The 27,413-nt window shown below is 42.0% G+C and overlaps 1 protein-coding gene across 1 annotated transcript in view; it reads right to left on the reverse strand.

Annotated features, from left to right (window-relative positions):
• usp53a (ubiquitin specific peptidase 53a) overlaps positions 1-27,413 on the reverse strand; it is a 52,870-nt gene that overhangs the window by 14,270 nt on the left and 11,187 nt on the right. Inside the window, exons 2-12 of the mRNA XM_084042504.1 lie at positions 26,619-27,332; positions 24,666-24,758; positions 23,878-24,012; positions 22,065-22,175; positions 18,998-19,080; positions 17,958-18,042; positions 16,449-16,595; positions 13,355-13,504; positions 9,001-9,172; positions 5,730-5,921; positions 1,974-2,120 (exon numbers count right to left, since the gene is read on the reverse strand). Coding sequence (XP_083898630.1) covers positions 1,974-2,120; positions 5,730-5,921; positions 9,001-9,172; positions 13,355-13,504; positions 16,449-16,595; positions 17,958-18,042; positions 18,998-19,080; positions 22,065-22,175; positions 23,878-24,012; positions 24,666-24,758; positions 26,619-26,762 — 1,459 coding nt within the window. The 5' untranslated portion in view covers positions 26,763-27,332. The remainder of the gene's footprint in view (positions 1-1,973; positions 2,121-5,729; positions 5,922-9,000; positions 9,173-13,354; positions 13,505-16,448; positions 16,596-17,957; positions 18,043-18,997; positions 19,081-22,064; positions 22,176-23,877; positions 24,013-24,665; positions 24,759-26,618; positions 27,333-27,413) is intronic.

A 27,413-nucleotide genomic window follows, 5' to 3' on the forward strand; every position in this document is an offset into this window, starting at 1 on the left:
CTAGCATTCTGCTGAAGAGCCCACTTTCAGAACAACTTGAGCCACTCAAGGAAGAAGAAATGCCTTTGGAAATATATTGCCAGTCGAGTAAGAATGTGGCATTTTGTGGTATATTTGACCCTGAGGTGTTTTTAAATTATTTTGTTGGTGTCGGGCAGAAACCTTGTATCTCCATATTTTAACTTTTCTTTTTCTTTTCGTAAATTGGTGCTACATCCTACATCGTCGTACAAGAGAGTGTTGCACAAAAGCAGCAAAAATAGCTGATCTAAAAGTTCACAAGTGTTTGTAGCTTGTAGATCTGCTATTTGTTTTTACATTGGAACACATTGTTCTTTTTTCCATCTTCTGAAAATATGCCTCCCCTTCCTATACAAATCCATTGTACCTTCAAACTCTATTTTAACCATGATAGATTCATCAAAAACATACGTCCTTGGTCCTGGTGACTCATACTGCCTCCTAATACGTGAGGGGGCTGTGACTTTTCGATAATTATTGTCATTAATTCACTTATTTAAAAAAAAATAACAAAAAAACTAAATAATTAATTAAAAAAACACAGCGCCCTCACGTCAGTCGGGCAGTATGAGTCAAAGGACGGGTGTTTTTGATGAATCTATCATGATTAAAATTGAGTTTGAAGTTTGTATAGGAAGGGGGTGTGTCTTAAAACTGCTTGGAGTTCTCACAACAGCCTGAGTAGATGTTAAAATTATCCCAAACATGTTTGAAAGTGAAATATCCTTTTCATCAATCTAATATATTTAATTGATATATTATATCATTATACTGTATGTGAACATTTTTCATAAATGTCTGGGTGCTCTTCGTTTCTAGTTACTAGTTTCTAATAATATTAATGATTCAGGAAGGTTTATATCTGTGGAGATGCTTGATGCAAGTTGCTCTGGAGTGTCCGACAAAAGCCTAAAGAAACCATAAGCCTGTCGTGGCGAAACACCAGAAGGACTGATGCTTTAAAAAGGACTGGATCTGTTAATAAATGCTATAGATGTTGGGAATAGGGTTGGAGGAGGGATGGAATGTGTGAAGATGTAGGGAAGGGGGCGGGATTTTCAGCATAAAAAAGTAACTAAGTAACCTAGCACTCTAATTGCAGAACTAACGCGTTAGGTTACTCCGTAACTCAAAAAATATATACACTAACGGCGTTACTTGTAACCCGTTACCCCCAACACTGCAGGAGATCCACGAGGCGCTCTCTTTCCAGTGCGTTTCATTCAGGGGCCGACACCCTAAATGCCTATCCCAAACCTCAACCGTAACCTAAACCTCACTGAAACCATGCCTAATCCTGACCTCAATACCACGGCCATCCGAGGCGAAACACCCTGAAAAAAAAAACTGACTCCCGGAGAACCACAGAGGTCAGTGAAGAAAACGAACTACAAACCAACATCATTTATGCGAGTACGATCGAGTTCAATGAAGGCATGGTAGGCTTTAACAGGCGTCAGCACTTAACAGACGTCAGCACTTGATCCCCTTCCTGACACTTTGCTCCCAAACTTCTGGTTACATAAGTGCTAGTCTTCACTAGCTAGCCTTTTGCTTCATAATGGCTGATGGCGATTGGCATGCATATGTTTACGCGGGAGATTGTGTGCATAGAGTGCTGCTTCAAGTGTCAAAAGCTTTCACGTCACCTGATACCTTGTGTGTGTGTGTGTGTGTGTGTGTGTGTGTGTGTGTGTGTGTGTGTGTGTGTGTGTGTGTGTGTGTGTTTATCTACAAGACTGTCAGCACTGTTGTATGCACATGTTTTATCCATGTGTCCCCCTGTATTGATCCATATTATATACTGTATAAAGTAGTAACATCTTGCTCTAAAAGCAGAGACACAATTCCTTATTGCCTTACAATATGCCTTATTTACAAACTCACAAGGCATCGCAGACACCAGAGCGCGACTAGGTAAATCACCCTTAAAATCACAACGGGCAACCGACCTCTGTAGCGTGACTCCACCCTCTTCTGGCCGTTCCTCTCGGGGTCTCTTCTGGTGGGCTGCATCCCTCGGATCTCTCCTGCCCTCTGGGCAACTTCTCTGGAGATCTCCCTAAAGTGGCTCTTAGGGTCACCGGAGCCCATCTTCGCTGCAAAACAAAAGAAGGCTAAGATATTAGCGGCGGTCACTTAGCAAGCACACATCAGCCCTGATGATCATAGGAGGACAGGAGGCCACAAAAACCACATAAGCCAATATGGAAGTGCTCATACATGGGGGATATTGGTGTGTGCAAATGGGACAATGTTGAAGCTGTTATATGGAACTTATGTTTATGAATATTTCACTGTAGAGCAGTGGTTCTCAACCAGTGGTCCGGGGACCACCAGTGGTCCTTGGCTGGGTACCAGGGGGTCCCCAGGGAAATTAGTTAACATAGAGTCACAGTCATTTTAACCACTTAGATTTGGCTATTCAAAAATAGCAGATCTACAAGCTCATAGCGCGGCACCGAGTGCCGCGCTATGAGCTTGTAGCTCTGCTATTTTTGAAAAATCTTGAAAATGTGTGCAAATCTTTGAATATATACATTTTTAAAGCGAACATTTTTAACTCAAATCTTTGCTTCTGGGGGTCCCTGGCACACAACATTTTCAGATGAGGGTCCGCGGCCAAATGGCTATCAATTTAGGGGTCCTTGGCATGAAAAAAGGTTGCAAACCACTGCTGTAGAGTATGCTAATTCAGTACGACTGGCACATCTGCAGTGGTTGGAGGAGGTCTCCCTATACTCTTCCTTTGAGAAATGTACTGTAGACCGTGGAGTCGGGTAGGACACCTACTAGTTGACAAGTAGTACTGCCTGAAGCACCAGAAGGACAATACAGTGTAAGCACAATATCTCCCCAGCAGAGCAGAGTCCATGAGCAGGGATTCCATCTCGGAAGAAATATAGGTCTCTCGTGCGGCAGAACTGGGCTCAAATCCTCCTCAGGACATAAAAGTTTAATGCGTATTGTAGCTTTAAGAGAGCAAAAAGGTAATTAACGCAACGTAGTCACCCACAGAATGGGTGCCTTGGTAGTGCGTAGATAAAGACAAATTAGCCACATAAGCCACGTTAGAAGTGCTGATAGAGGGTTGATTCTCTCCAGACAGCAGATTAATGACTATTTAATCACAAGGTAACGCTACTGCATCGAGCAGAGGATAGGCTTCCCCTGCGGTGCCTGGTTGGGAAAAAGAATCTTCATAGAGCATGATCACTGTGGATCAGTGGTGTAAAGTAGTTAAGTACATTTACTCAAGTACTGTACTTAAGAACAATTTTATGGTATTTTTTACTTTACTGGAGTATTTCCAGTTTTCAGTACCTCTACTCCACTACATCTCAGAGGCAAATATTGTACTTTTACTCCACTACAATTATTTGAAAAACGTAGTTACTTGTTACTTTGTAGATTTAGATTATTATTACAAAACATACATTAACCACTTCAACCCTATATACATTTCGGCCATTTGAAAATGGCTGATCTACAAGCTCACATGTTATTTTCAAAAGATATTTTATACATTTCGAAAACTTGAAATGGGACATTCTGCACAATGAGTACTTTTACTTTTGGTACTTTAAGTATATTTTGATGCCAATACGTTTGTACTTGAACTCGTAACTCAACTTTTTACAATTTACTTGTAACAGAGTATTTCTACATTGCAGTATACCTTTACTTGAGTAAAACATTTTAATACTTTTTTCCACCACTGCTGTGGATGTCCTGTTCCCATTCTCAACCTTGAGCTACTCTTAATAAAGCTCCCCCAACGCCGTTAGCGCTCGCCCCCAATTTCCCCGAGCTTGTCATCTACAATGCAACGTGCCGCCCCAAAAGGCACTACAGTTGCTGAGTGTGTAGATAAGGGAGGGAAGAAACCTAAAGTCAGATCGATGTGCTGATGTATACGGCGCAATTTCTGCTGCGTACGGGGAAAGGCACCAGGGTGGAACCGTATAGGCCATATCTCTAACTTCTGCCTCACTTCTGTGGCAACAAACGTCTCCTTGCACAGAGGACATTTTCATGTTAACCCTGATTGTTCAAGCTCACAAGTCACATTGTGACGCTTATGAGCTTAGAAAAAGCTTAGAAAATAAAATAAGTGTTTAAACTGTTTCTTTTTTTTCTGGGGGCCCCCTGGAACCCCGTCAAGGACCCCTGGGGGTCCCCATACCCCACTTATAGAACCACTGTCCTAGAGAAGTCAGTGAAGACTGATGGAATTAACCACATGAACCCTAGAATCCTTTAGTCACAATAGGTGAACATTAACCGGAAATAGCAGATCTACAAGCTCACAACACCTCGCAACGCAGCCCGTTGTGAGCTGGTAGATTGGCTATTTTTGGCAAAGAGATTTGGAGCGGAGGGAAATAAAGAAGGTGACCAAGTATAGACACATGGGACACAAATAGTTAAAGATGACCAGTCTCCCCCTCTGAGATAAATTAACAGCATTTAACAGTAAACTGGTGTAAACTGTGCATTCATTGTCCCATTATTTTCAATTGCCCCTTCAGCTTCACACTTCAGCGTATAGCTGAAATCAATAGAGAACAAAGTGATGTCATGTTGTACAGTACTTCTAGTCATTCATACATTGCTCATGGAAAAATATTGAGAACTATTCATCACTCACACCACACACCCACGATGCAACTTTTCCTGTCTTTAGCTTTCTTAAAGGGGTGACTTCTTTAATACGCGAGAAAATATGCGAGGTCCTAGCTAACAACAACAGAGAGGGCAATCACAAGGACATATGCAGCCTCTACGGTAATGATTACACAAGAATGTGCTGTAACACTAAACAAGTCATGGATTTAAAGTCTGTCAAAGGACTTTTCCTTTGACCTTGCACCTGAACACTGTACTGTTCCACTCTCAAATCAACTTTGTTTGTTCTTTCTATGTTTCCTTGTAATCTATGTTCCTGTGTTCTCTCTTTCACTCTAGTTTAGTGTGTTTATCTTCAAGTCACTATCCTCTCTTCTTTTCCCTCTTTATTCTTATGCATTAATAAGTCCCTAATCCCTCTCTCTGTAGAGAGCAGACACTAGTCATTGTGCGTTATTTATCTTCCTGTTTCTCTCTTCTTTTTCTCTCACTATTCTTTTTCTCCATAGTCTCTCTCTATATCTTATTCCCTGAACACATTACTATAAAAATCACACTCACTTTGTTAATGCTACTTTAGCATAAATGCATATTTTCCCCCCCTGAATCTCCTTCTGGGAGATACACTTAGCAGCATGTCCTAAATTGATCAGTGTCAGACTCTCAGACAGACACCACCATATTTTTGCCATATGGACTTTACTGCAATTTTTATATCCCTCGAGGTGTTTTATTTATTACCATTATACTACTCGTACTCATAATGTATTACTATCACTTCACTAGTATTTATTTTGCTTGTTTTGCACTTGAATATTGCCCACTCAGCACCTTTTGCATGCCTGTCCTGTTTGTCCCAGAAGGGGGTCCCCTCCTTTGTGATCCTTCCCGAGGTTTTCTGCATTTTCTTTTCCTGACAAGGTTTTTTTTTTTTTTTTTCCTTGCCTGAGCGTCTAAGGACATCGATTTGGCTCCTTTTGAGACTGGAACAGTGATTAAGGGCTGTACAAATAAACTATACTTGATTTACTCCATCCCTATTCCAGCGCCTTTCACATCTCTCTCCACTGCACTCTCACCATATCCATTCCTTCCACTCGTCCTGCAGCGCTCCTCTCTCGTACCTGGTCCCCGGCCACCGTTGGTATGTGCGCTGGCCCTACTGAACGTTGAAGAGGCCTTCTGTTTGAAGGAGCCCTGGCCCAGCAGTGCATTGAGGTTCTCCCTGGTCAGGTCCAATTGTCTGGGACCTGACAGCGGAGAGTCCAAGTCTGACAAAGACAGGAAAACAGAAAGGATGTTAATTCAATGTTAATGTATTTAAAATAATTCTATAATCATCACACGGCACAGATTCAAGAAAATAAGAACAAAACACCCAAATAGCTGTCCATAAATTACTTAAACTTTATATTCACATCAGGTGTAAAAAAAAAAGGGGGGATTGAATACATACAAGCTCCCATCATTTCAATTTTCAACAAAGGGGGAAATAAACTGAGAAAGAAAGAAACAGGAAAACAGTCAGATGTGTCAATATGAAGAGCAGTGTAAAATATACCTGTACACGGTTAAAATAAAAAAAAACGATTTGCGTGATGTTTCGACAAAATCTGTACGAGTAATATCAAAACAATTGTTTAGCAAAAGTCGCCCTACTGGTGGCGCTATAACAGGACAATGTGAAAAAGGTGGCATGGCTTCCTCGGCCTAGTGGGAATGTGCGTGTAAAGTTTCACGGCAATCAGACGCTGCATTTATGATTTGAGAAATTTTGTTCAAAACAAGCCACTCCTGCAAACTTTAAATGCCAATCTTAGCCAATCAGGATGTATTATGAAAAATCGGACAGATCCGTCTTGATCACATGACTATAGAGATAATGTGTACAGATTTGCGTGATGTTTGCACAAAATCTGTAAGAGTAATATCAAGAAAGACCTCCTGGTGGCACTATAAAAGGCTTGTGTGAAAAATGCGGGGCAGAGGTTTTTCCTTAGCCTCAAGGGAGTGTGAGTGCAAAGTTTCACACAGATCGGTCCAGTAAGTTATATGTACAAATTTGAGATTTGAAAAATGTACGGTGGCATTTCTTCCATGGTAATGTGCGTGCAAAGTTTCACAGCAATCGCCTATGATTTGAGGCATTTTGTGGAAGACTCCTGCAAACTTTGGAAGCCAATCTTAGCCAATCAGGATGGAATATGAAAAATCCGACAGACCAGTTTGGTTTAATGACTATAGAGATGCTGTGTACCGATTTGTGTGATGTTCGGACAAAATCTGTAGGAGTAATATCAAAGCGTGTTTTGCAAAGATCGGCCTCCTGGTGGCGCTATAACTGGACAATGTGAGTGCCAGTTCTGCTCTGGCATCCAGAGAGTGTGTGTGCACAGTTTCACGTCGATCGGGCCAACGGTGCCGGAGATTAGCTGTCCACAGACGGACAGACGGACACGCGGACAGACGGACGGACGGACGGACAAACAGACCAGGGTGCAAAACATAGTCTCGGCCACGCCTTCGGCCTGGCGGAGACAACAAACATGTCATAGTATGCATAAGTGCCAGTGCTGCAGCAGTGGAGCACACGTGCAGTCATATACTGTATACAAAAAGAAAAAAATATCCTGTGTCGTCAGGACAGCCTGGCGACAGGCAGGTTTAAAGCTTGTTCAACAATCTGATGGTAGCCAGGTGGAAACTGTTCAGAAGTCTGGTGGAATGGCTTGGTTCCACCAGATCGGATCGGTATTGTTTGCCTAGCCGTAGCCACAGCAGCGGAGTGAATAGATTGTGGCTTGGGTGGTGACTTCATCACTACAAATTGAGTTTGACCAAAAAATAAATAAAAAAATCACCTTATATCAGTGGTTCTCAAACTTTTTCATGTCAAGGACCCCCAAATTAACACTTATTAGCCCGCGGACCCCCATTTGAAAAGATATGCCAGGGACCCCCATAAGAGAAGATTTTTACGGCTCTATAGCAGTGATTCTCAACCATTTTAATTTCAAGGACCCCCAGTGTGACATGCATTAGGCTATATGGACCCCCATTTAATGACAAGTCTATCTCTGGGACCCCAATTCATATTGTAAAATCTATGTTAATCTAACTCTGAGACTGTACAAATGGAACCAAATGGACCCGTTAGGGTCCATTTGGTTCCATTTGTACACTCTCAGAGTTACAGACCCATAAGGGTCCATTTGGTTCCTGTCCATCATTTAGCTGGGGACCCCCTGGAACCCCCTCAAGTACCCCTGGGGGTCCCCGGACCCCACTTTGAGAACCAACGCCTTATATCACTTGAGTCTAGGAAACAGGCATAATCTCAAGATGAATCACACACAGAAAATCATTCCTCATAGTTTCTGGACAGAGAGTGGACCTTGGCCAGGGCCAGCATGTTGACTTATAGAAGGATGTCTAAAGGGGATTAAAAACTCCCCAATCTAACAAAACCAGAGCTTTCTAATGTACACTGTGGAGATGATCAGCTTGTTGTCCTCAACACATTGTCTACACTGCTGGCCAGCAGAGATAACAAAAATACTCTGTCTGGATATAAACTGGCAAGAGTTATAAGAGTATGAAAAAAAACAAAAACAAGACCTCACCCATTGTACTAAAGACTCTGGTGTCAGAGTCCTGCCTGGGGTGTATTTCAGGACAAACCACTTTAAAGTCACTCAAACACCAGACAACACCAACGCTCCATGGCTAAACTCCTCACCACTGTTACATCCTTGTAGGGGCCAGAAAACTCTCTGTCCACAGTGCCAATTGTCTACGCTCTCCTCTGAATTGACTTTATTTGCTAAATATAGTATCTCCTTATTATGTATGAAATAGAAAAGGGGAAGATGAATAATGGATGATGTGTGGTTCCCATGACTTTGGTACATGCGAGGGTGCCGAGGGAGTGAGATCTTTGTGTAATTTGTGTAAAGAAATGTGTATTATGTGAAAGCCCATGTCCAACAATGCAACAACAAAAAAGGACTGAATTGAGGGTTTTTCTTCCCCTGGCAATAGCCTATCTCACATTTGTGAGAAAAAAAACAACTTCTGACATAAAGAATACAAACTGGAAATGTTATGCTATGAAGTTGAAATTGAGGGAACTTTTTTTTTAATCACAATTCAGTACTTTAAAAAAATATATTTTTGACAAAACTAAAATAAAGCAATCAACAGACCCATGGGGGACCCCAGTCAACGTAGTATATAGGGTTTAAAACATTAAGCAACTAATTGACCTGCTGGAATTGACAAAAAAGGTCACTGACAATGGCTTTAATGTAGAAACATTTGATCTCCCTCTCTTCAATTGACTGCGCTTACCATCCTCTCCATTAACAGGAGCCTTGTAGTGGGACTGGTTGCTGTTGTTGTAGCCTCGTGAGGCATCGTCTGCCGTGACAGCGCTTCCGTCTGGGTTGGAGTAGAACAGCAGCAGGGGCTGGAAGTGACCTTTTATGCATTTGGTGACCACGTCTTTCCACCTGGATCCAATCTGAGGCAGAGGACAAAGAATATGAAGTTACATACTGTACACAAAACGCAAATTCACAGATCCCATCACACACCGAGAGAGAGGAGGAGATGAGATGGGGTCTTTTTTTTTTTTACAACAAAGTGGTACATTTCAGTGCCACTGTAGAGCATTGGTTCTCAAAGTGGGGTCCGGGGACCCCCAGGGGTCCTTGAGGGAGTTCCTGGGGGTCCCCACTCCCCGGCTAAATGATGGATAGACAAATGGATAACCAAATGGACCCTTATGGGTCTGTAACTCTGAGAGTGTACAAATCGAACCAAATGGACCCTAACGGGTCCATTTGGTTCCATTTTTGTACACTCTCAGAGTTAAATTAACATTGATTTTACAATATCGATTGGGGTCCCAGAGATAGGAATTCTATTAAATGGGGGTCCGTAGCCTAATGCATGTCAAACTGGAGGTCCTTGAAATTAAAATGGTTGAGAATCACTGCTAGAGCCGTAAAAAAAATCTTCTCTTATGGCGGTCCCCGCGGCATATCTTTTCAAATGGGGGTCCGCGGCCTAATAAGTGTCAATTCAGGGGTCCTTGACATGAAAAAGTTTGAGAACCACTGCTGCAGAGCATATTTTTTATTGGGTCTTGTGTAAATACTACTCACTCACAAGGCAGAATCTCACAATCACATTAGCTAAGCTGGGTTAGGTAAAGTACGTGCCTCGCCGCAAGAAACGCCACAAAGGCAGGCTGCGAGCTAACAGATGCTAGCATGTTCCTTAATTAAGCAAATGAGGTGAGATGAGGGGAGCAGAAGGTTTGAGAGAGGTAGAGACTGAAGGAGAGGAGCGAGGTAAGGACCCGAGGATAGAAGAGTAAAGGGGGGGGGGGGGGGGTAACAAGGAACAAAGAGGTGATAAAATGAAATAGGAGTGGTGTTAGTGAAGAGAATTGCACAATGGATGACAGTAAAAGAAGAGACAGGAAGAAAAACTTCTTCAGTGACACACAATGCACCTTGCTGTACAGCTGTACACTGGTTTGAGTATGAGCCAATATTAACACAGCAGAGCATGTGCACTTCGAGTATGCCTGGAGCTCTTAGTGACTTCTTATTGTCTCCGTGTGTGCCCGTGTGTTGTGTGTGTGTGTGTGTGTGTGTGTGTGTGTGTGTGTGTGTGTGTGTGTGTGTGTGTGTGTGTGTGTGTGTGTGTGTGTGTGTGTGTGTGTGTGTGTGTGTGTGTGTGTGTGTGTGTGTGTGTGTGTGTGTGTGTGTTCGTCCGTCCGTTAACAGCCAAGCTCTGGCACCGTTGGAACGATCGGTGTGAAACTGCGCACGCACACTCCCTGGATGCCAGAGCCGAACCAGTTGCCCACGTTTTTCACATCGGCCTGTTATAGCGCCACCAGCAGGCCTATTTTTGCAAAACCCATTTTTGGCTATTACTCCTACAGATTTTGTACAAACAGCACGCAAATCGGTACACATTATCCCTATAGTCATATGATTTTGACTATGGGGATATGATCTGATTGATCTGATTTTTTATATTCCATCCTGATTGGCTAAAATTGGCTTCCAAAGTTTGCTGGAGTGGTTTGCTTTGAACAAATGAAGTCAAATCATGAACGCAGCGTCCGATTGCCGTGAAAGGACGAGGAAGAAATGCCACCCTTTTCATATTTGCCTATTATAGCGCACATTTTTTATATTACCTCTACACATTTTGTCCAAATATCACTCAAATCGTTACACATTATGTCTATAGTCATGACGATTCCTAACATTGCTGACCCACAATAACCTACCTGACCTGGTGGAGACCTGTGCTGCGAGGAAAACTTTTTATAGTTCCCTATTGTGAGGGAAGTAATTTCACTATCTTTATAACTATGAAATATGTTTTATAACGCCCCCCCCCCCCCCCCCCCCCCCACTCCCCCCCCGCCAAAAAAAAAATGTTGTTTGGAATCCTTTTATGAATCAATGTTTTGTAATCATATTTTGGAACAACAACATTTCTGTGCTGGCAGTCACTGTTCTAGCTCCTACATTCCAGCCAGGGAGGGAAGGAGGAAGGAAGCGCACACACAGCACTAGCTACTGATGGATTGACAGCGAGCCAGCAAGCTGCTGCACCGCAGTCTGGGAGAGAGAACACTCTGGGATGGGGCGGGAGGATATATGGGGAGGGAGGGGGGCTCGAGAAAGGCACAGGCACACACTCACATGTGAGCACACGAAGAGCAGTGGTTCTCTCAAACATTTTCATGTGAAGGACCCCTAAATTGACTGTGCTTGGCCCGCAGACGCCCATGTGAAAAGATTGAGTGCCAGGGGTCCTCATAACAGAACATTTATGTTGTTAAAACATTTTACGCTGATTCAAAATGTTCCCAAGATGTGTACAAAATATTCAGTATAATAGGGTTAAAGTGGTTAAAGTGTTCCTCATTTTGCTGGACCCCACTTTGAGAACCTCTGCGGTAGAGAAAAGGGCACACACACACACACACATATACTCATGACTGTATCACACATTAAAAACACAACACAAAGACGTCAGGAGGTCACAGCTGACAGCACATAATTTTGCATGCATCCTCTGACCAACGAAACTCTAAACCAGTGAAGACTCAAGCCAGAAACTTATTTGAAGCAGAGCACACACACACACACACACACACACACACACACACACACACACACACACAGCACCACGGCTACAGTGGCACAGTGAGGGAGCTCCTTCCACAGACACAGTGCTGCAGTGTTTTAGTGGTGAGGGAGCAAGGGGAATGCTGTGGGAGAGAGAGCAAGGGAGGGGGGAGCTGTCTATTAAGGCTCATCAACCTGGGCTCCTTACGTGGCAATCGATGGAGCCCTTATTGGGCGATACAGAGAGCGCTGATGTTGATAAAGAGACGGAACACCCGCTACGCCCCTCACTTCCATCAACTCCGGAAACGCAGCACGTTTCATACACTTTCTGCTGCTCCGGAGGAGAGGAACGCAACAACAACAGCAGCCTAACAGCATATGCAGTTAGGCTGCTGAAATGTGGTTTGTTGCTAAATAAATGATGTGCGCATGCAGTATATATAAATGCTGCGCATTTCAATGAGCTGGCATTGGGTGTTTTCTTAATATCTGATGGTGTGAGTAAGGCAAGCATTCTGCACACACAGCAAAGTCTGGTCCGACTGTCAATTCAACTCTGAAGCTGTGTTTCGGCTTCTTTTTCAGTTGTTAACCACTTTAAAAGGAGAGATCCGGGCTCAAATACATATATATTGTGTCTGCCTATAATCATTCACCAACATACCTGATGCAGTTGACTTTTTTCATGGAAGCCCCTGTGCTCCATGCTGCAGACCCCTTCCACAGCTAGAATGGAGCCTAGAGCATAAATCTAATTCAGCTATTTTCGTCGCTCCAAACTTCTTCTTTTTTTTTCACAAATCCTCTCTACAGTATGTAGTGTCCTGGCACTCACACATGCATTGTTTGTCACTCATGAGCTGCCGTTCGTACAGAACGGCTCTGATGAGTGAACTCTCGCGAAATTCTCGCGTCCCGCGAGATTTCACGTGTAGTGCTCCCCCTCCCCTCATAAGTGACAAACAATGCATGTGTGAGTGCCAGGACACTACATGGAGAGGATTCGTGAAAAAAAAATAAAGTTTGGAGCGACGAAATTAATTATGCTCTAGGCTCCATTCTAGCTGTGGAAGGGGTTTGCAGAATGGAACACAGGGGCTTCTATGAAAAAAGTCAACTGCGTCAGGTATGTTGGTGAATGATTATAGGCAGACACAATATATATGTATTTGAGTCCGGATATCTCCTTTAACCCTAGCGTCCATATTCTGGGCTTTTCATAATAGGCAATAGGCGAAAATAGGTGATCTACAAACTCACACAACACGTCACGATGCGAGCTTGATCAGCTATGTTCGCCAACAGGGATTTGGTGTAGAGGTTAAAAAAAAGAAAAAAGGAGGGGGCCAAGGATAGACTCCTGGGGGGTCCATGAAGAACATAGGGTTTAAGTGGTTAAATATAGTAATACTCCAGATTTTGCAGTGTATATACACCATTGTTTAACCTCACATGTACTTTAGTTTTGACAGTAAAACTGGACAACTCCAGGGGGGTGTAAATCTTATGCATCTTTACCATTATGTACTTTCTCTCACCTCTTTCACCGTGGCGTCATCAAAAAAGACCCATTTAGAGGTCTTCGTGTGGAAGGCGAAGGCACAGTAGTGGCGGCTCGAGTAGCAGATCATCCCCACCAGCAGAAGCTCTCCCTTTTTGGCGTGTTCATCCGTCACCCTATAGAAGAGCTGTACGTACGCATGTGCACACAGAACACACACGCACACACACACACATCAATTACTCAACAGCGTCAATGCTGCACCAGCAAGTGGGCAGGGCAGTGAGTGATGCCGATAGCTAGCAGGATCAGTTACCCCATCTGTTTATAGATTAAGCTCTGAGGGAATGAACCGCCAATTGATCTGACAATCAACACAGATAACGGCTGGCTTAACCCATTAAGGCCGGGGTTTCTTAGATTAGATTTCTTTGGGTATTCAAAAACAGCAGATATACAAGCTCATAGCGCGGCACCGAGTGCTGCGCTACGAGCTTGTAGATCTGCTATTTTTGAAAACTCGTGAAAATTTGTGGCAAAATCTTGGATTATATATTTTTTAAAGCGAACATTTGTAAAATATTTAGTTCCAGGGACCCCCAGAAGCAAAGATTTGAGTTACAAATGTCCGTCAAAACAAAATCTAATATTTGCACAACTTTTCATGATTTTTCAAAAATAGCAGATCAACAAGCTCATATGGTGCCGCGCTATGAGCTTGTAGATCTGCTATTTTTGAATAGCCAAAGAAATCTAAAAATGACACATACTGTAGATGCGTTCCCGGTCTTAAAGGGTTAAATCAGGGCCGTCACAGCCTGCATGGCCGCAGTGCTCAGAGAGTGAGTTTATAAAGTCATGTACAATGCTATACAGGCACCGGATTCAATTTTATATGCTTCGATTTCCCAGCGGGCAAAATAATGACTTCATCAGTGAACCAATCATCACATCGGGGGAGAGAGCCTGAACTGTAACCGATGGTGCAGTAGAGGGGTTGAGTCAATCAGGCTGAACCACATGAACCCTAGCGTTCCTATTCTGTGGCGAACATTTGGCAAAAAATAGAAGATCTACATGCTTACAAACGCATTACGTTTCAACGCATTCTGAGCTTGTAGATATTTTCCGCAAATATATTTAGTGTAGAGGGACAAAAGGAGGACCAGTACAGACCCCTGATGAACTCAGGACAACTACGTATACAGGTGGTTATTATAAGTATATAAGAGGTTAATTCTCTGTACATACAAGATGACATGGTGAAAGCAACATGCTTGAACCTCCAAAAACACACTTTTTTGAAAACAACAGCCTTTCTCCTGGACGCCCCATGCCACACTTCCTCAAGTCTGCACGGGGCCAATGGGAGAAGAGTTGTGTAACGGCCACTTGTTTCGCCTGCCTGGGGCGAAACAAGAACAGCCGGTTCTCTCGCCTTCTTTCTTTTTCCTCGTCTGAGACAAAGGATTTCAAAGCAGGGGGAGGCTTCCTTTAAACACCAGAGAGAGAGTCACATGAAATGGCCCCATGAATCAAGGTCTTTGTGGCGCTCCAGTGGGTTGGTGGTAGACTAATCCTTGTGATGGAATGCCTTCGAAACTCTGGAGAGGCGCGAGGAGGGGAGCTGTCAAATAAAGGGTCTCTATACTTCAATGGAAAAGTTATGCAACAATCTCACGCTTATGAACATTTGCCCTGATGTGAACTGCACTGATTGATTTGTTTTGTTGTTCCCTTCTGTTCTTTTCCGTGAAGCTCATCCTACACAGAGTGAAGCATTTTGTACCCACTAGAACTGAGCAATATTAAATCTTTAGATCATCATTTTTCCCTGCATGTCTATAGGCCTAAATCTATGTATTTGTAAACAGATGTTATTTCTGCAAATTGAACCTCAGTTCCACTGTTATTCATGTGCGTTTTAACCAGGCTTATTCATGTTTTAACCTGGACATAATGCAGCATCGAAAGGAGGCGGCAGCTGTAACAGTATCAACTCTACTCTGTTTGCATAAGGGCTTTGAGACACACGTGTGTATTTGATCAAGTTAATGTGAAAATAAACAAGACAACGAATAACAGAGCCTCCTCAAGCACGCCCACAAACATAACACAAACATGTACTACTAAAACTACACGGCACACACACACACATACACACAGCTAAAGGGGTGGGGTTTTGGACACGTTGACCCATGCCAGCAGGGGCTTTTTCATCAGCTGCGCGAGCCAAGTGGGCACTGGGCGCTGGCTGCTGCTTACGCAATGACCCCGACTTACAGAGAAATAAATCCCTACTTTATTCCCCACATATGTGCCGTCGCACCAAAATAAACTGACCCCGCCATGAGGGGGTCAAGAAATACAGCAGCCATGAACCCGTCTTTATGGATTGGCCTACAATGAAGTGTTGTGATGTTTCCCTTTGTACTGTGACCCATCAGGGAAAGAGGTTTGAGGCCCACGCCCTTCAAGGGTCAAGGTTTATGCACATTTTGTTTTGGTACAACGCTTATGCACCTTACATCTTTAATTAGACCAGTGGTTCTCAAACTTTTTCATGTCAAGGACCCCCAAAATGATATGTATTTGGGCCGCGGACCCCCATCTAAAAATATTTTGTTCCGGGGACCCCCAGAAGCAAAGATCTGAGTTACAAATGTTCGCTTTAAAAAATATATATTCAAAGATTTGCAAAAATGTTCAAGATATTTCCAAAAATAGCAGATCTACAAGCTCATAGCGCGGCACTCGGTGCCGCGCTATGAGCTTGTATATCTGCTATTTTTGAATAGCCAAAGTATAAAAGGTCATAATTATTGTGATGCTATATTAACACATTTTGCTGGGTACCCCCTGGAACCCCCTCAAGTACCCCTGGGGGTCCCCGGACCCCACTTTGAGAACCAATGAATTAGACTATGTGTACAGGGTAGCAGACTTTGAATAAGGCTTTTAATTAATCTCACAAATCTCAGAATGTTTTCTTTTTTTTTTTTTTACTGAAGACCATTTTCTGAGTCATGAAATGACCGGTCTATATGAAGTAACTGTTATTCAAGTATTGGTACATATTAAATATGTGCATAAACAAACAAAAACAGCACACCAGCAATGAACAGACCTACCCCAGAGAGATTTAGATGAGAGCCCAATGAGCGGATGACGTCCTCGGTGAGGTCTGACTGCTCTGTGTCCCAGACGAAGCCTATGGTGACAATCTCTGGGGAGTTCATAAGTACCCGACGAATTCTGATCCTCTGGCCACAATTACTCTGGAAACACAGGAGAGACGCAGAGAAAGAGACCATTAGCCAACAGCAAGGATTACCAATTAGCAACTACACTCTAAGGGCTCTGACAGATAGAAAGCGGCAGACACTTGAATCAAGAAATACACCGTGCTGTTAAAACGTATTAAGTTAATAACGAGGTACAAAAGCACCCTGTTCCCTGGAGGGAGAGAGGGAGGTGTGTGTGTGTGTGTGTGTGTGTGTGTGTGTGTGTGAGTGTGAGTGTGAGTGTGTGCGTGTGCGGGGGGCCGATCAGTCCCAACTTTGTATGCACACGGGCACGGCTAGTAGGTGAAAGAAGTACCTCATACTTGATGGAAGTCAATGGGGGCTCTGATCAGGCTGAAACCTTGCCCAAATTTGGAGATATGTCATAGACTACGAGACTGACTTCATAGATGACAGACTTGACATGCCACATGAAGTCTGAGATCCACACTGGAGCCACGCCGTTCCCATGTGGATCTCGATATATACATAGTTTTATTTATTTTTTCAGTCCATCAGTCCATCTTTTTATGGAACACAGGTGCATCTCAAACAATTTAAATACAGTGGTAAAGTACATGGAATATGTAAGGAATATGACATATATTAATCCAAGAAAACATAATTTCATTTTCAAAGCTATATATCCTATTATGATTTCTTAATTTAAGGAATTACTTCATTACAGTTACACTTTTGAGATATTTTGAGATACTGATTATTATTATTTTTTCATAAACTGCATGCTGTAATTATCTAGATTAAAACAAAAGGCTTGAAATATTGTACTTTGTGTCATGAATCTAGAATACGTATACACGAATGCCCTGCCCTGTAGGTGGCGCCGCCATTGCTGCGGTGTCAACCTCAGTCAGCTGCTGATGCGACTCTGTCCGTCTGTTGGCGTTACTCTTTACCTGCTTGGCTGTTGGAGCAGCCATAAACTACACAGGTTCATCCCGATTTTCTGTACATCTTTGTAAAGTTAGTGTTAGTAAAAAGCAGGTAAAAGAGTAACGTGGGCAGTCAGTGACTGCAGCTGACTGACGCCGCGCAGCAGCAGCTGATCGCGTCTGACACCGCAGCAATGGCGGCGCCACCTACAGGGCAGCGCTCCGTGGATTCGTGTATATGAAAGTTTAACTTTTTAGGGGAAAAAATCTACGATATTCAACATTTTCGAGATGCACAATGTCATTTTAAGTGTCTTTATGACCCAGGGGTCGTGGTTTTGACATCACGACTTTGGTACTCTATAGCTGTGGTAGGGAGTGTGACTGTCGCAACGGTTCCTTAAGCAGATTCCTCATCCTGCGCACACTTCATGTACTGTACAGTAAGCGTTCCGGTACTTACTGGGCAGTTACGCATGTCTCCGATGGTGCTCGCCGCTTGTAACACCTCCCCAAATGACTCATCTCTCCTGTGATTCATCTGGTGGCTGTGGGGGAAGAGACGGAGTTGCAGATTGTCAGAAAGAAAGATGATGTGAGAAAGAAAGACCAGGAGAGAGGAGAAATAAACAGTCTGCAGACAGGCTCTGGGCGGTTTGGAGTATGTGAGGTGCGAAAATGTCAGCAAGAAAGCATGTCAGCCCTGCCAAGCCAAAGTGCAGTAACTACGAAAAAAAGAATCACTGAAAAATGGGTTTAAAAGTGATTCAACTGGTCAGCCAAATGAGATATCGGCATATAAGTGATATTACACTAATTGTACATCTGTTCTTGAGGTAATTGTTTATCCCCCAAAATCACGAAGGCTAATTTCACCTTTGGGATACACAAATAAGTCGGTGTGTCCAAAGATGTAGTTACTGCACTTTGGCTTGGCAGGGCAGAATAGCTGGTTTAAGAGAAAAGTTATTATTACTGGCCAGATCATAATGGGGAAGATAATAGTTTAACCCCTTGAACCCCAGCATGCCTACAGTATTCGTGGGGGGGGGGACATTCACCAAAAATAGCAGATCTAGATTGGCTATTTTTGGCGAAGATATTTGGTGTAGATGAAAGAAAATGGTCCTAGTACAGTTGTAAAGGAGGAGTTCACCCAAAAAATGACTTATTTTCTATCAATTGCACACCCCATGAAGCCTTGAATTCATGGATTTATTTTTGTTTTTGTCGCATTCTTAAGCCAAACATTTGATGACCGGGTGCATTTCCGGGAGGAGACACAAAGAATCTAATTTGTGTCTCCTACCGGATACATTAGCCGGGTAGGAGACGGGAATCAAGTTATTAGCTTAGGAATGCCACAAAAACAAAAAAATAATCCATGAATTCAAGGCTTCATGGGGTGTGCAATTGATAGAAAATAAGTCATTTTTTGGGTGAACTACTCCTTTTAAGTGGTTAATGCAGGCTGCGGACACAAAAAAAAGATCTGTGGCTTACCAGAGGGCAGTAGTGGAGACATAATGCACCAGCTCGGTGAACGGTAGAGGGTCAGAGGATGCCCCGCAGCTACGGCACACAGACTGCAAGACAGGCAAGGGTAGAAAAAAGCACAGCGGACACTGGGGTGTTAGTGATGCTCATCACTTCATTTTCAAGTCAGCGGGTCATTTGTGGAAAAAGGGATATCATCAAGGTCAAAAGGAAATAACCCATTTTGGGTGTGGTTCAGTGGTGTAAAGTAACTAAGTACATTTACTTAAGTACTGTACTTAAGTACAATTTTGAGGTACTTTTACTTTACTGGAGTGTTTCCAATTGTCTCTACTTTTACTTCTACTCCACTACAGCTCAGAGGCAAATGTTGTACTTTTACTCCACTACAATTATTTGAAAACTTTAGTTACTAGTTACTGTTGCAGATATAACTTAAATATAAATATTACATTATAAAACATACATTAACCACTTTAGCCCTATTTTATACCTAGGCTATTTGAAAATAGCCGATCTACAAGCTCACAACGCGTCGCGATGCGTTGCGTTGTGAGCTTGCGTTGTGAGCTTGTAGATCTGCTATTTTCAAACATTTTAGTACTTTAAGTACATTTTGATGCCAATACTTTTGTACTTTTACTCAAGTACATTTTTAATTCTGGACTTTTACTTGTAACAGAGTATTTCTACATTGCGGTATTGATACTTTTACTAAAACATTTGAGTACTTTTTCCACCACTGGTGTGGTTTCTATCACCCGCGAAAGTTGATGACATGCAATGCACGGCAACATCCTAACTATAAGAATGTCAAAATAATAACCTGCAATAAAACATTAAGTAGTTGTAGTGTAGGATGATGTAGCACTAGCAACAGTATCCTTGGTGACAGAAGAAGAGTGAGTCAGAGCTTGAATTTGATCGTGACACCACCAACAATAGGCTCTATGCTGTTAGTTCTTTAGCTCAACACTTCTCAGAGCTTGATATATCATGTGTCCAATTTAATTTCTCAAGTCATCAATCCTGTATCGACAGAGTGCAGCTCACATAATCTAGTGTGTGTGTGTGTGTGTGTGTATTCTGCTCATGTGTGTGTGTGTTCCGTGACAATCCAATAGTCATGGGAATGAGCGGCATGGAGTGGGGAAAAAGCAGATTCAGATCTAAGGTGCGTCACCAATTACAGTGGGTGGTTTAACCCTGAGGTTCCGATTCTACAAAATGTCTTCTAAATCCTAACAGTTTTTTGAAAAAAAAACGTATGTTACTATGTCAGTGGTTTTCAAAAATGTTTATGTCAAGGACGCCAAAATGTATATGTATTTGCCCACGGACCCCCATCTCTAAATATTTTGTTCCAGGGACCCCCAGAAGCAAAGTTAAAAATGTTCGCTTTAAACAATGTATATTCAAAGATTTGCACACATTTTCTTACGATTTTTCAAAAATAGCAGATCTACAAGCTCGTAGCACGGCACTCGGTGCCGCGCTATGAGCTTGCATATCTGATATTTTTGAATAGCCAAAGGGTAAAATAATGCTTTTTTGCTCAAATCAAAAAATGACACAGATGCGTTCCAGGTCTTAATGGGTTAAAGACTCGATATGGTGATAACAAGCATTGCTATGGGATTTAGGGATGGGAATCAAAGTGACAGAGCAGGGTGTGTGCAAACTGGAATGTATGTGTACTTTATCTATGATTCATCTTGTTGCTCTAAAAGGAATCTGACCGGGGGCTCCCGCCCTCCTCCAGTGGGGTAACCCAATGTCCAAACATGACAGATTAGACCACTAGTGTCTCAGACGGTGATGCATGTGCCTTTCTGTGCGAAACAATGCTCAGTCTGCACTCTGCACATAGCTTTGCTTCTTTGGGGTCAATGTGTCCTTGAATTGTAAGAAGGTGCAAGTTGGACTCTTGTGCATTGACTAAATCATTTTACCACTTGAAGCCTAGTTTCCCTATTCTGGGGCAATTATTTGGTGAGAATAGTAGATTTACAAGCTCAGAGCGCATCAAATTATGACGCGTCGTGAGCTTGTAGAACGGATATTTTCAGCTAAGAGATTTGGTGTTAAAGGTAAAAAGTAGGGAACCTAGTATAGACCTCTGAAGGACTGCAGTCATTGAAGTATAGGGTTTAAGTGGTTAAAGCAATGTGGGAGCAAATATACTAGACAAGATGTACTACAATGCTGTGTAAAGCATTTTTTATTGCCTTGTTGTTGAAATGTGCAATACAAATAAACCCTTTCCACAGACTGGTGCAGTAATACAAAGCAATAATTCAGTGGGTGGTAAATTAGCTGTCAACATCTCTTCCTCACATTGGTATGGTAGCACAGAAAATGAGTTCATCAAGTTCAATTGCCCTGCTGAATATCGCAGAAAACCTGTCGGGCAGAAACCTTTTATCTCCATATTTCAAGATTTCAAGATCGGCTATTTTCACAATTTCTGAAGAATTTTGAAAATGAAAGTGGTTAAGTGTGTCTGTGGGTTTTATGAATATTTAACCAATGAATGAAAAGTGTGAATTAATCCAATTAGACCTGGAACACATCTGTGTCACTTTTTGATTTGAGCTAAAAAGCATTATTTTACACTTTGGCTATTCAAAAATATATACAGATATACAAGCTCATAGCACGGCACCGAGTGCCACGCTACGAGCTTGTAGATCTGCTACTTTTGAAAAATCGTGAAAATGTGTGCAAATCTTTGAATATATATTGTTTAAAGCGAACATTTTTAACTCTATTCTTTGCTTCTGGGGGTCCCTGGAACAAAACATGATGGGGGTCGGTGGCCAAATACATATCATTTTGACATGAAAAAGTTTGAGCACCACTAATATAGAAACATACGTTTTACAGAAAACTGTTGGGATGTAGAAGACATTTGTAGAATCGGCTTCAGGTCTTAATGGGTTGATAATAACTACAAAGTGTGAATTAATAATAACTACATTGGATCCATTGGAACACAGGTTATTTTCTCCATGTCCTGAAAAGTAAAAAGAGATACAAGTTTTCCACCCGACATGGGAGGTGGTTCATTTACCTGCTCATACACTGACATTGCAAACTTTTGGTGTGTGATGCAAGACTTTGAGGTGCAGGCATCGGTCTCCTCAGGCACAATGTGGAGGTGAATCCTCTCCAGAATGTTTTCCTGTGAAGGATAAGGCATAGGATTACATTTTGATATTTATACTTTGTTTTTCATTTAAATAATGATCTGTCCGTCTGTCTGTCTGTCTGTCTGAATAAAGCTACTAAACTAAATTAAGAGGGCTTTTTACCCTCTATATTTCCTATTGTCTGGCAAAAATCACAACAAAACTGGATATTTCTGGCTATGTCAGGCACCAAAGTAGCCTAACAGCGCATCGCAGGTTTGAGTCCCGATCACTCCCCATCTCTCTCCCCATTTCCTGTCAGACAGACTACTATCCTATCAATGAAGGCATAAAAAAATATATATATATCTTAATAAAACAAATAAAAAAAGAACAGGATATTTCTATCCCACATTTTAGGAAAGCTGGAACTAACTTTCCAGCTGAAGAAGAACTTTCAAGAGTGTTACTCAATTTGAGCACTCTCTTCATTCATCATTACGAGTTCATAATATATTTATGTTGCTTGTAGAACTGGAAATGTTATATGCATGATTCATAACCGATTAATTTATCTCAGTAAGCCAACAGACAGTGTGACACTGCTGCCAATGCATTACATTGTCAGTACTCTACACTCAAGTCTTGGATCTATGTTGGATTAAGTAAAGATTACCCACCAAACTGCAGAGATTTTGGCCTGTGCACAAATACACAGAGAGATAGGACCTTAAAATGTATAATTTACGGTGTATCCACGTTTGAGATTTAAGATAAAATAAAAAATAAGTCACTTCAAAGGGTGCCTTTGTATTCAGAGCGTAAGCCAAACAAAAAGTTGTTTTGCCTGGCTCATAACTTCACAGAACAAGAGATTTGATATTCACTGCTTATTTTCTACTAATTTCTTATCCACATAACACGCCTGTGTTATAGCTGTGGGAACTTGAGTTGTGTGTGTTTGTGTGTGCGTGCCAGCGTGAATTGTAATGTTTTAGTTTATGTCCCCCATGCAGAATATTGGGGTGTGCTCTGGTTGGGCTAGCCTCTCCTCCAAAAACAACTGCCGTCTTCATTTTGTCAGCTGTTTATCCAATATGCTACGTAATGAGACATCTTAACTGAACACACCCATCATTGCAAAACTGCTGAGCCACACAGAACAGAATGATTACACATCTATGCTGCCTAGCATCATAGCAACTACGCTACAGGAGGAACCTTAATCCAAGCTATTAACGGGGCCAACACTCGATTAACTCGTGAAATGCATTGTGAAGCAATGTAGGCTACAGTATGTGTTTTATGTTGCAGCCATTGCGGCCAAAACAGAACTGTAGTGGAAAAAACTGACCTAATACTAAAGCCTTACAATTCAGCTGACAAAAAAACAACTCAATTTTGGAACAGTATCAAATTGAACACAAGAAAACAGTCCAAATGTGTGAGGACCCATTAGATCCATAAACAAACATTACTTGGCAGAAATAGTGTCTCAAAAAGCTGAGGACTCCAGACAGAGCTCTGGCGCTTATGTAACCTGCCATGAAGATATTTAGAGCCAGTGTGGCAGAGGTTGACGGGAGGGGAAGGCAGGGACAGAGGCTCTTTCAGTGACCTCGCCAAACAATTTGTTACAGTGCATCACCCTACACAGTGTTTGGCAAACACCCCTCACACACACACACATTCCAGTGTCCCTCAACCCCCTATGCCCACCCCTGCTGGGACGGCCTGGTTGCCGCGGGAACTTACAAAGCACTCTGCGGCATCATCCATGTAACCAAGCTGGAAGCGCTGCTCGTCCTTAAAGGTCTCCGCCAAGGCGTTGCGCAGGTTGTCTGAGGGCAGCGCGCGCTCGCGACTGTGCTGGAATTGGGAAAAGATTCCCTGGAGAGGAAGAACAAAATGTTTTATTTGCACTAGATTGCAGAAGATATTGACATTATTCACAGTCACCTGTGTCACCTGACACAGTCACACTAGCAAATGAAACAGATACAGGTCCAGTGGGCACAAAGTATTTCTGGGCACCACCGCAGTTTCCCCCCCCCCCCAAAAAAAAAATAGGCCTATAAATGTATGCTTTGGAAAAGGGTTGGATATAATGTAAATTATATATGATTTGAACATAGACGGATCATAATCAGACCTAAATTTACACATACATACATGTTTATGACTGGATATCACAGGTTTTGCAGCAATGTGTAGCAATTGTAGAAGTATTGAGCTTTAAATGTAATTTAAAAAATATTACATGTATTTGGCCCCTCATTTATAAAATGTAAACATAAAAATCTAATAGAAGTTTCTTGTTAATGGTGCCCAGAAATACAGGGTGCCCAGTGTTCTGATTACCAAATAAAACCATTATTCTTACATTTTAATTAATCTGTTCATCCTGTGTTCAGTATTATAGTGCCTTGCTAATTTTACTGCAGCTACTTATGTGACGGTAAAATTTGTTTTATTTATATACATTATAGGTATTGTAACTTAAGCATGTGACAATAAAACCCTTGAAAAGCTGATTATGTTACCTTCAATGCACAGAAGATGCAGTTGTCTCCCAGACAGAAGTGTCCAGGTAGCTGCCTCAGGCTTCGCCTGAAGATATCCAGCTGCCACAGAACCTAGATAAGGGAAGAGAAATGGCATTATTGTATGCTCATCTTACAGTTGTTTCCTTTTCTTCTCTGTTATCTTCGTTTTAATTATTTTACCCATTGATTTTGTGTGCCGTTTTAATTCTTATGATTATCATGCCGTTCTTTCTTGTTCTGTAAAGCACTTGGTAACCTTGTTTGGAAAAGAGCTATACAAATGAATTAATTAAATTCTAAAAATATATACAGAAACGATTCACAAACATCAAAAACATTCTGCACCGTTGGAGGAAAACCAATAAATAAAACATTTACAAAAATAAAAGTAACACTGAACATTGTCATCAAAGTATTCCCTATTTCATTACGACAGGGAAATGATGATGCTTTGATCAATGTCTTATTGGGTGACATCGTATTAGAATAAAGTCTCGGAGGACACGCAGGGAGATGGTGGGGGAGTTGGGGGCTACTTCCGAGCAGAAACAAAGCCCAAGGTAAGGATATTCTTCAAGAAGCTCATCGGCTGTCCAACCCTGTGACTCAGAGAGTCTTAGAATGACCTCACTGTGGGCTGACCACAGTAGACACTCGTCTACCAACGAACATCCCACCAGACAAAAACAACCTTCGTGAAGTTCTGGGAAGTCATGACACATCTAGAGAGTGACTCAGCTTTGGGGTTCTAATGTAGAATTGATGTCCTCCGCATGATGACAAATCATTGAGCAAGAAGGATTGTACATGCATATTTAAGATAACGGCTTTGCTTCTGAAGAATTCATTACTCTGCGGGACTGTGGCGATATAGAAACTTGAAAAACAAATGATAATACTAATCTGCCGAGAGTGTTGTTTTGTTTTCCCCAGAGATATAATTGTTTTCACTGTTGTATTACATTTTGATGGTATGGCAAACAAATAAGTGTGTGGTCACAATGTCATGAGGACAGGTTATTACAGTACGTTCGTGTTTTTGTTAAATGGAAATCCAGTGCTAATGTATTATTGGAAATCATTATATACCATAATAAAAAGGCACTAGCTAAAGGGAACAGAACACATCCATGGTACCCATTACACAGAGTAGGATGAATGGTACAGCTCTGTGTTGATCAATTTTGTAACAGAGACAAATGGTGTTGAGATGTCTAGAAAAAAATGCTAAAATCTCTCCATTATTAAACTTGTGTAATGATGACATGAGGTTGTAGCCTACAATGGAGTAATCATTGACTTACTTTAGAAGACTAATCAATCTGTTCCTGTCCAGTAAATGTCAAACTAATTAGGATGAATGTTTCAATAAGAATCGTTGAATTGCTTTACAAGGTAAATGGAACTGTGGTCCTGAAAACGTGTGTAGGAGACATGGGTAATATCTCTAAAATTATAAAAGAATTTTTAACCTCAAAATATTTTACATGAACAGCAACTCCAAACACATTGAATGTGTTTTTTTTTTCTTCTTCATAAATGAATGCCCTACTGCTACACAAAAGTAGCCACATTAGCCCATCTACAAGCTCACAATGTGTCACAATGTGACGTGTTGTGAGCTTTTAGATCTGTTATTTTTGCTACTGTTTTTCAAAGTGAAAGTGCTTACTGAACATGAAAAACCGAAAAATACTGAATCAGTGAAAAGTATTAACAAGAGCTTGTGACTGATAATAACTACATCGGATTCTATGGAGCACAGGTTATTTTTCTTTTTTCTGAAAAGTAACAGTTTTGGACATACAAGGTTTCCACCGACAGTACAGTATATGACCATCCTCTGGAGAGGAATCTTTCTAAAAGCATTCTCAGCTGAGTTTGCGAAGCTTATCCTATAATGGCTCATTAAACTTAGAGGAACAATGGTTTGCAATGTGTTGGACCCACCTGCACAGCACTGTTGAGGAAGCAGCTGTTTTGGCCCGGCTCGTTCAGCAGACCCTTGGTGGGGGCTAGAGACAGCATGCTCCCCGGCTGGTAGGATTTGGCAAGATTCCCCCCCGGCTTCTTGAAGAACTTGACCCATGCCATTGGATAGAGGGGTCTGCCTTTGGGACGGGTGGAGGAGACGGTCTACGGGGCTCGCCGGTGATGGTTGGCGGGAATCCTCGGCCCCTGGTGGAGGAATTCCCAACAGTCTGAAGCTCCGTTAGCTAGCTATGCGCGCTAGCTGCTTCAATTGTCCCGCTACACGCATTAGCCTCTAATCCCCCATTTCTGCAGCTTCAAAGGGTGGTGCTTGGACCTCGTTTGATACTTGGAAATGTCTCAAATTAATATATTGAAAGGGGGAAAGTTACAAACTAAATTCAAGGTTAAGGAAAACCTTATTGCTTGTCAGATTGTTCTTCAGAGTAGTTTTTTGACCATACTGTAGAGAGCAAGAAGCTTATTGCCGTCATCTTGTCTTCCTGGTTCTGCACGTCACCTCACAGCAACGTTGGAGGGACTGTGACACCCCGGCTGTCCGCTGGTGGATTACCACATGGCTCTGGCGTTATTGAGGGCAATCAATCAGAATCAATTGTTGCCCGCCGAGGTTCATCCATAGGGAACGTCCAACCATGCAGCTCTTACCATTGGATTTCAAATTCAAGTGGACTGCATAGAAGAAAAGAGAAAAATCAATATCATTATAACAGTGATGACTGAGCCTATTATCTGCTATTTTACACGTAATAA

This window comes from Gymnoscopelus microlampas (genome assembly GCF_963454915.1).
Source record: "Gymnoscopelus microlampas genome assembly, chromosome: 19".
In the NCBI taxonomy this organism is placed as follows: Eukaryota; Metazoa; Chordata; class Actinopteri; order Myctophiformes; family Myctophidae; genus Gymnoscopelus; species Gymnoscopelus microlampas.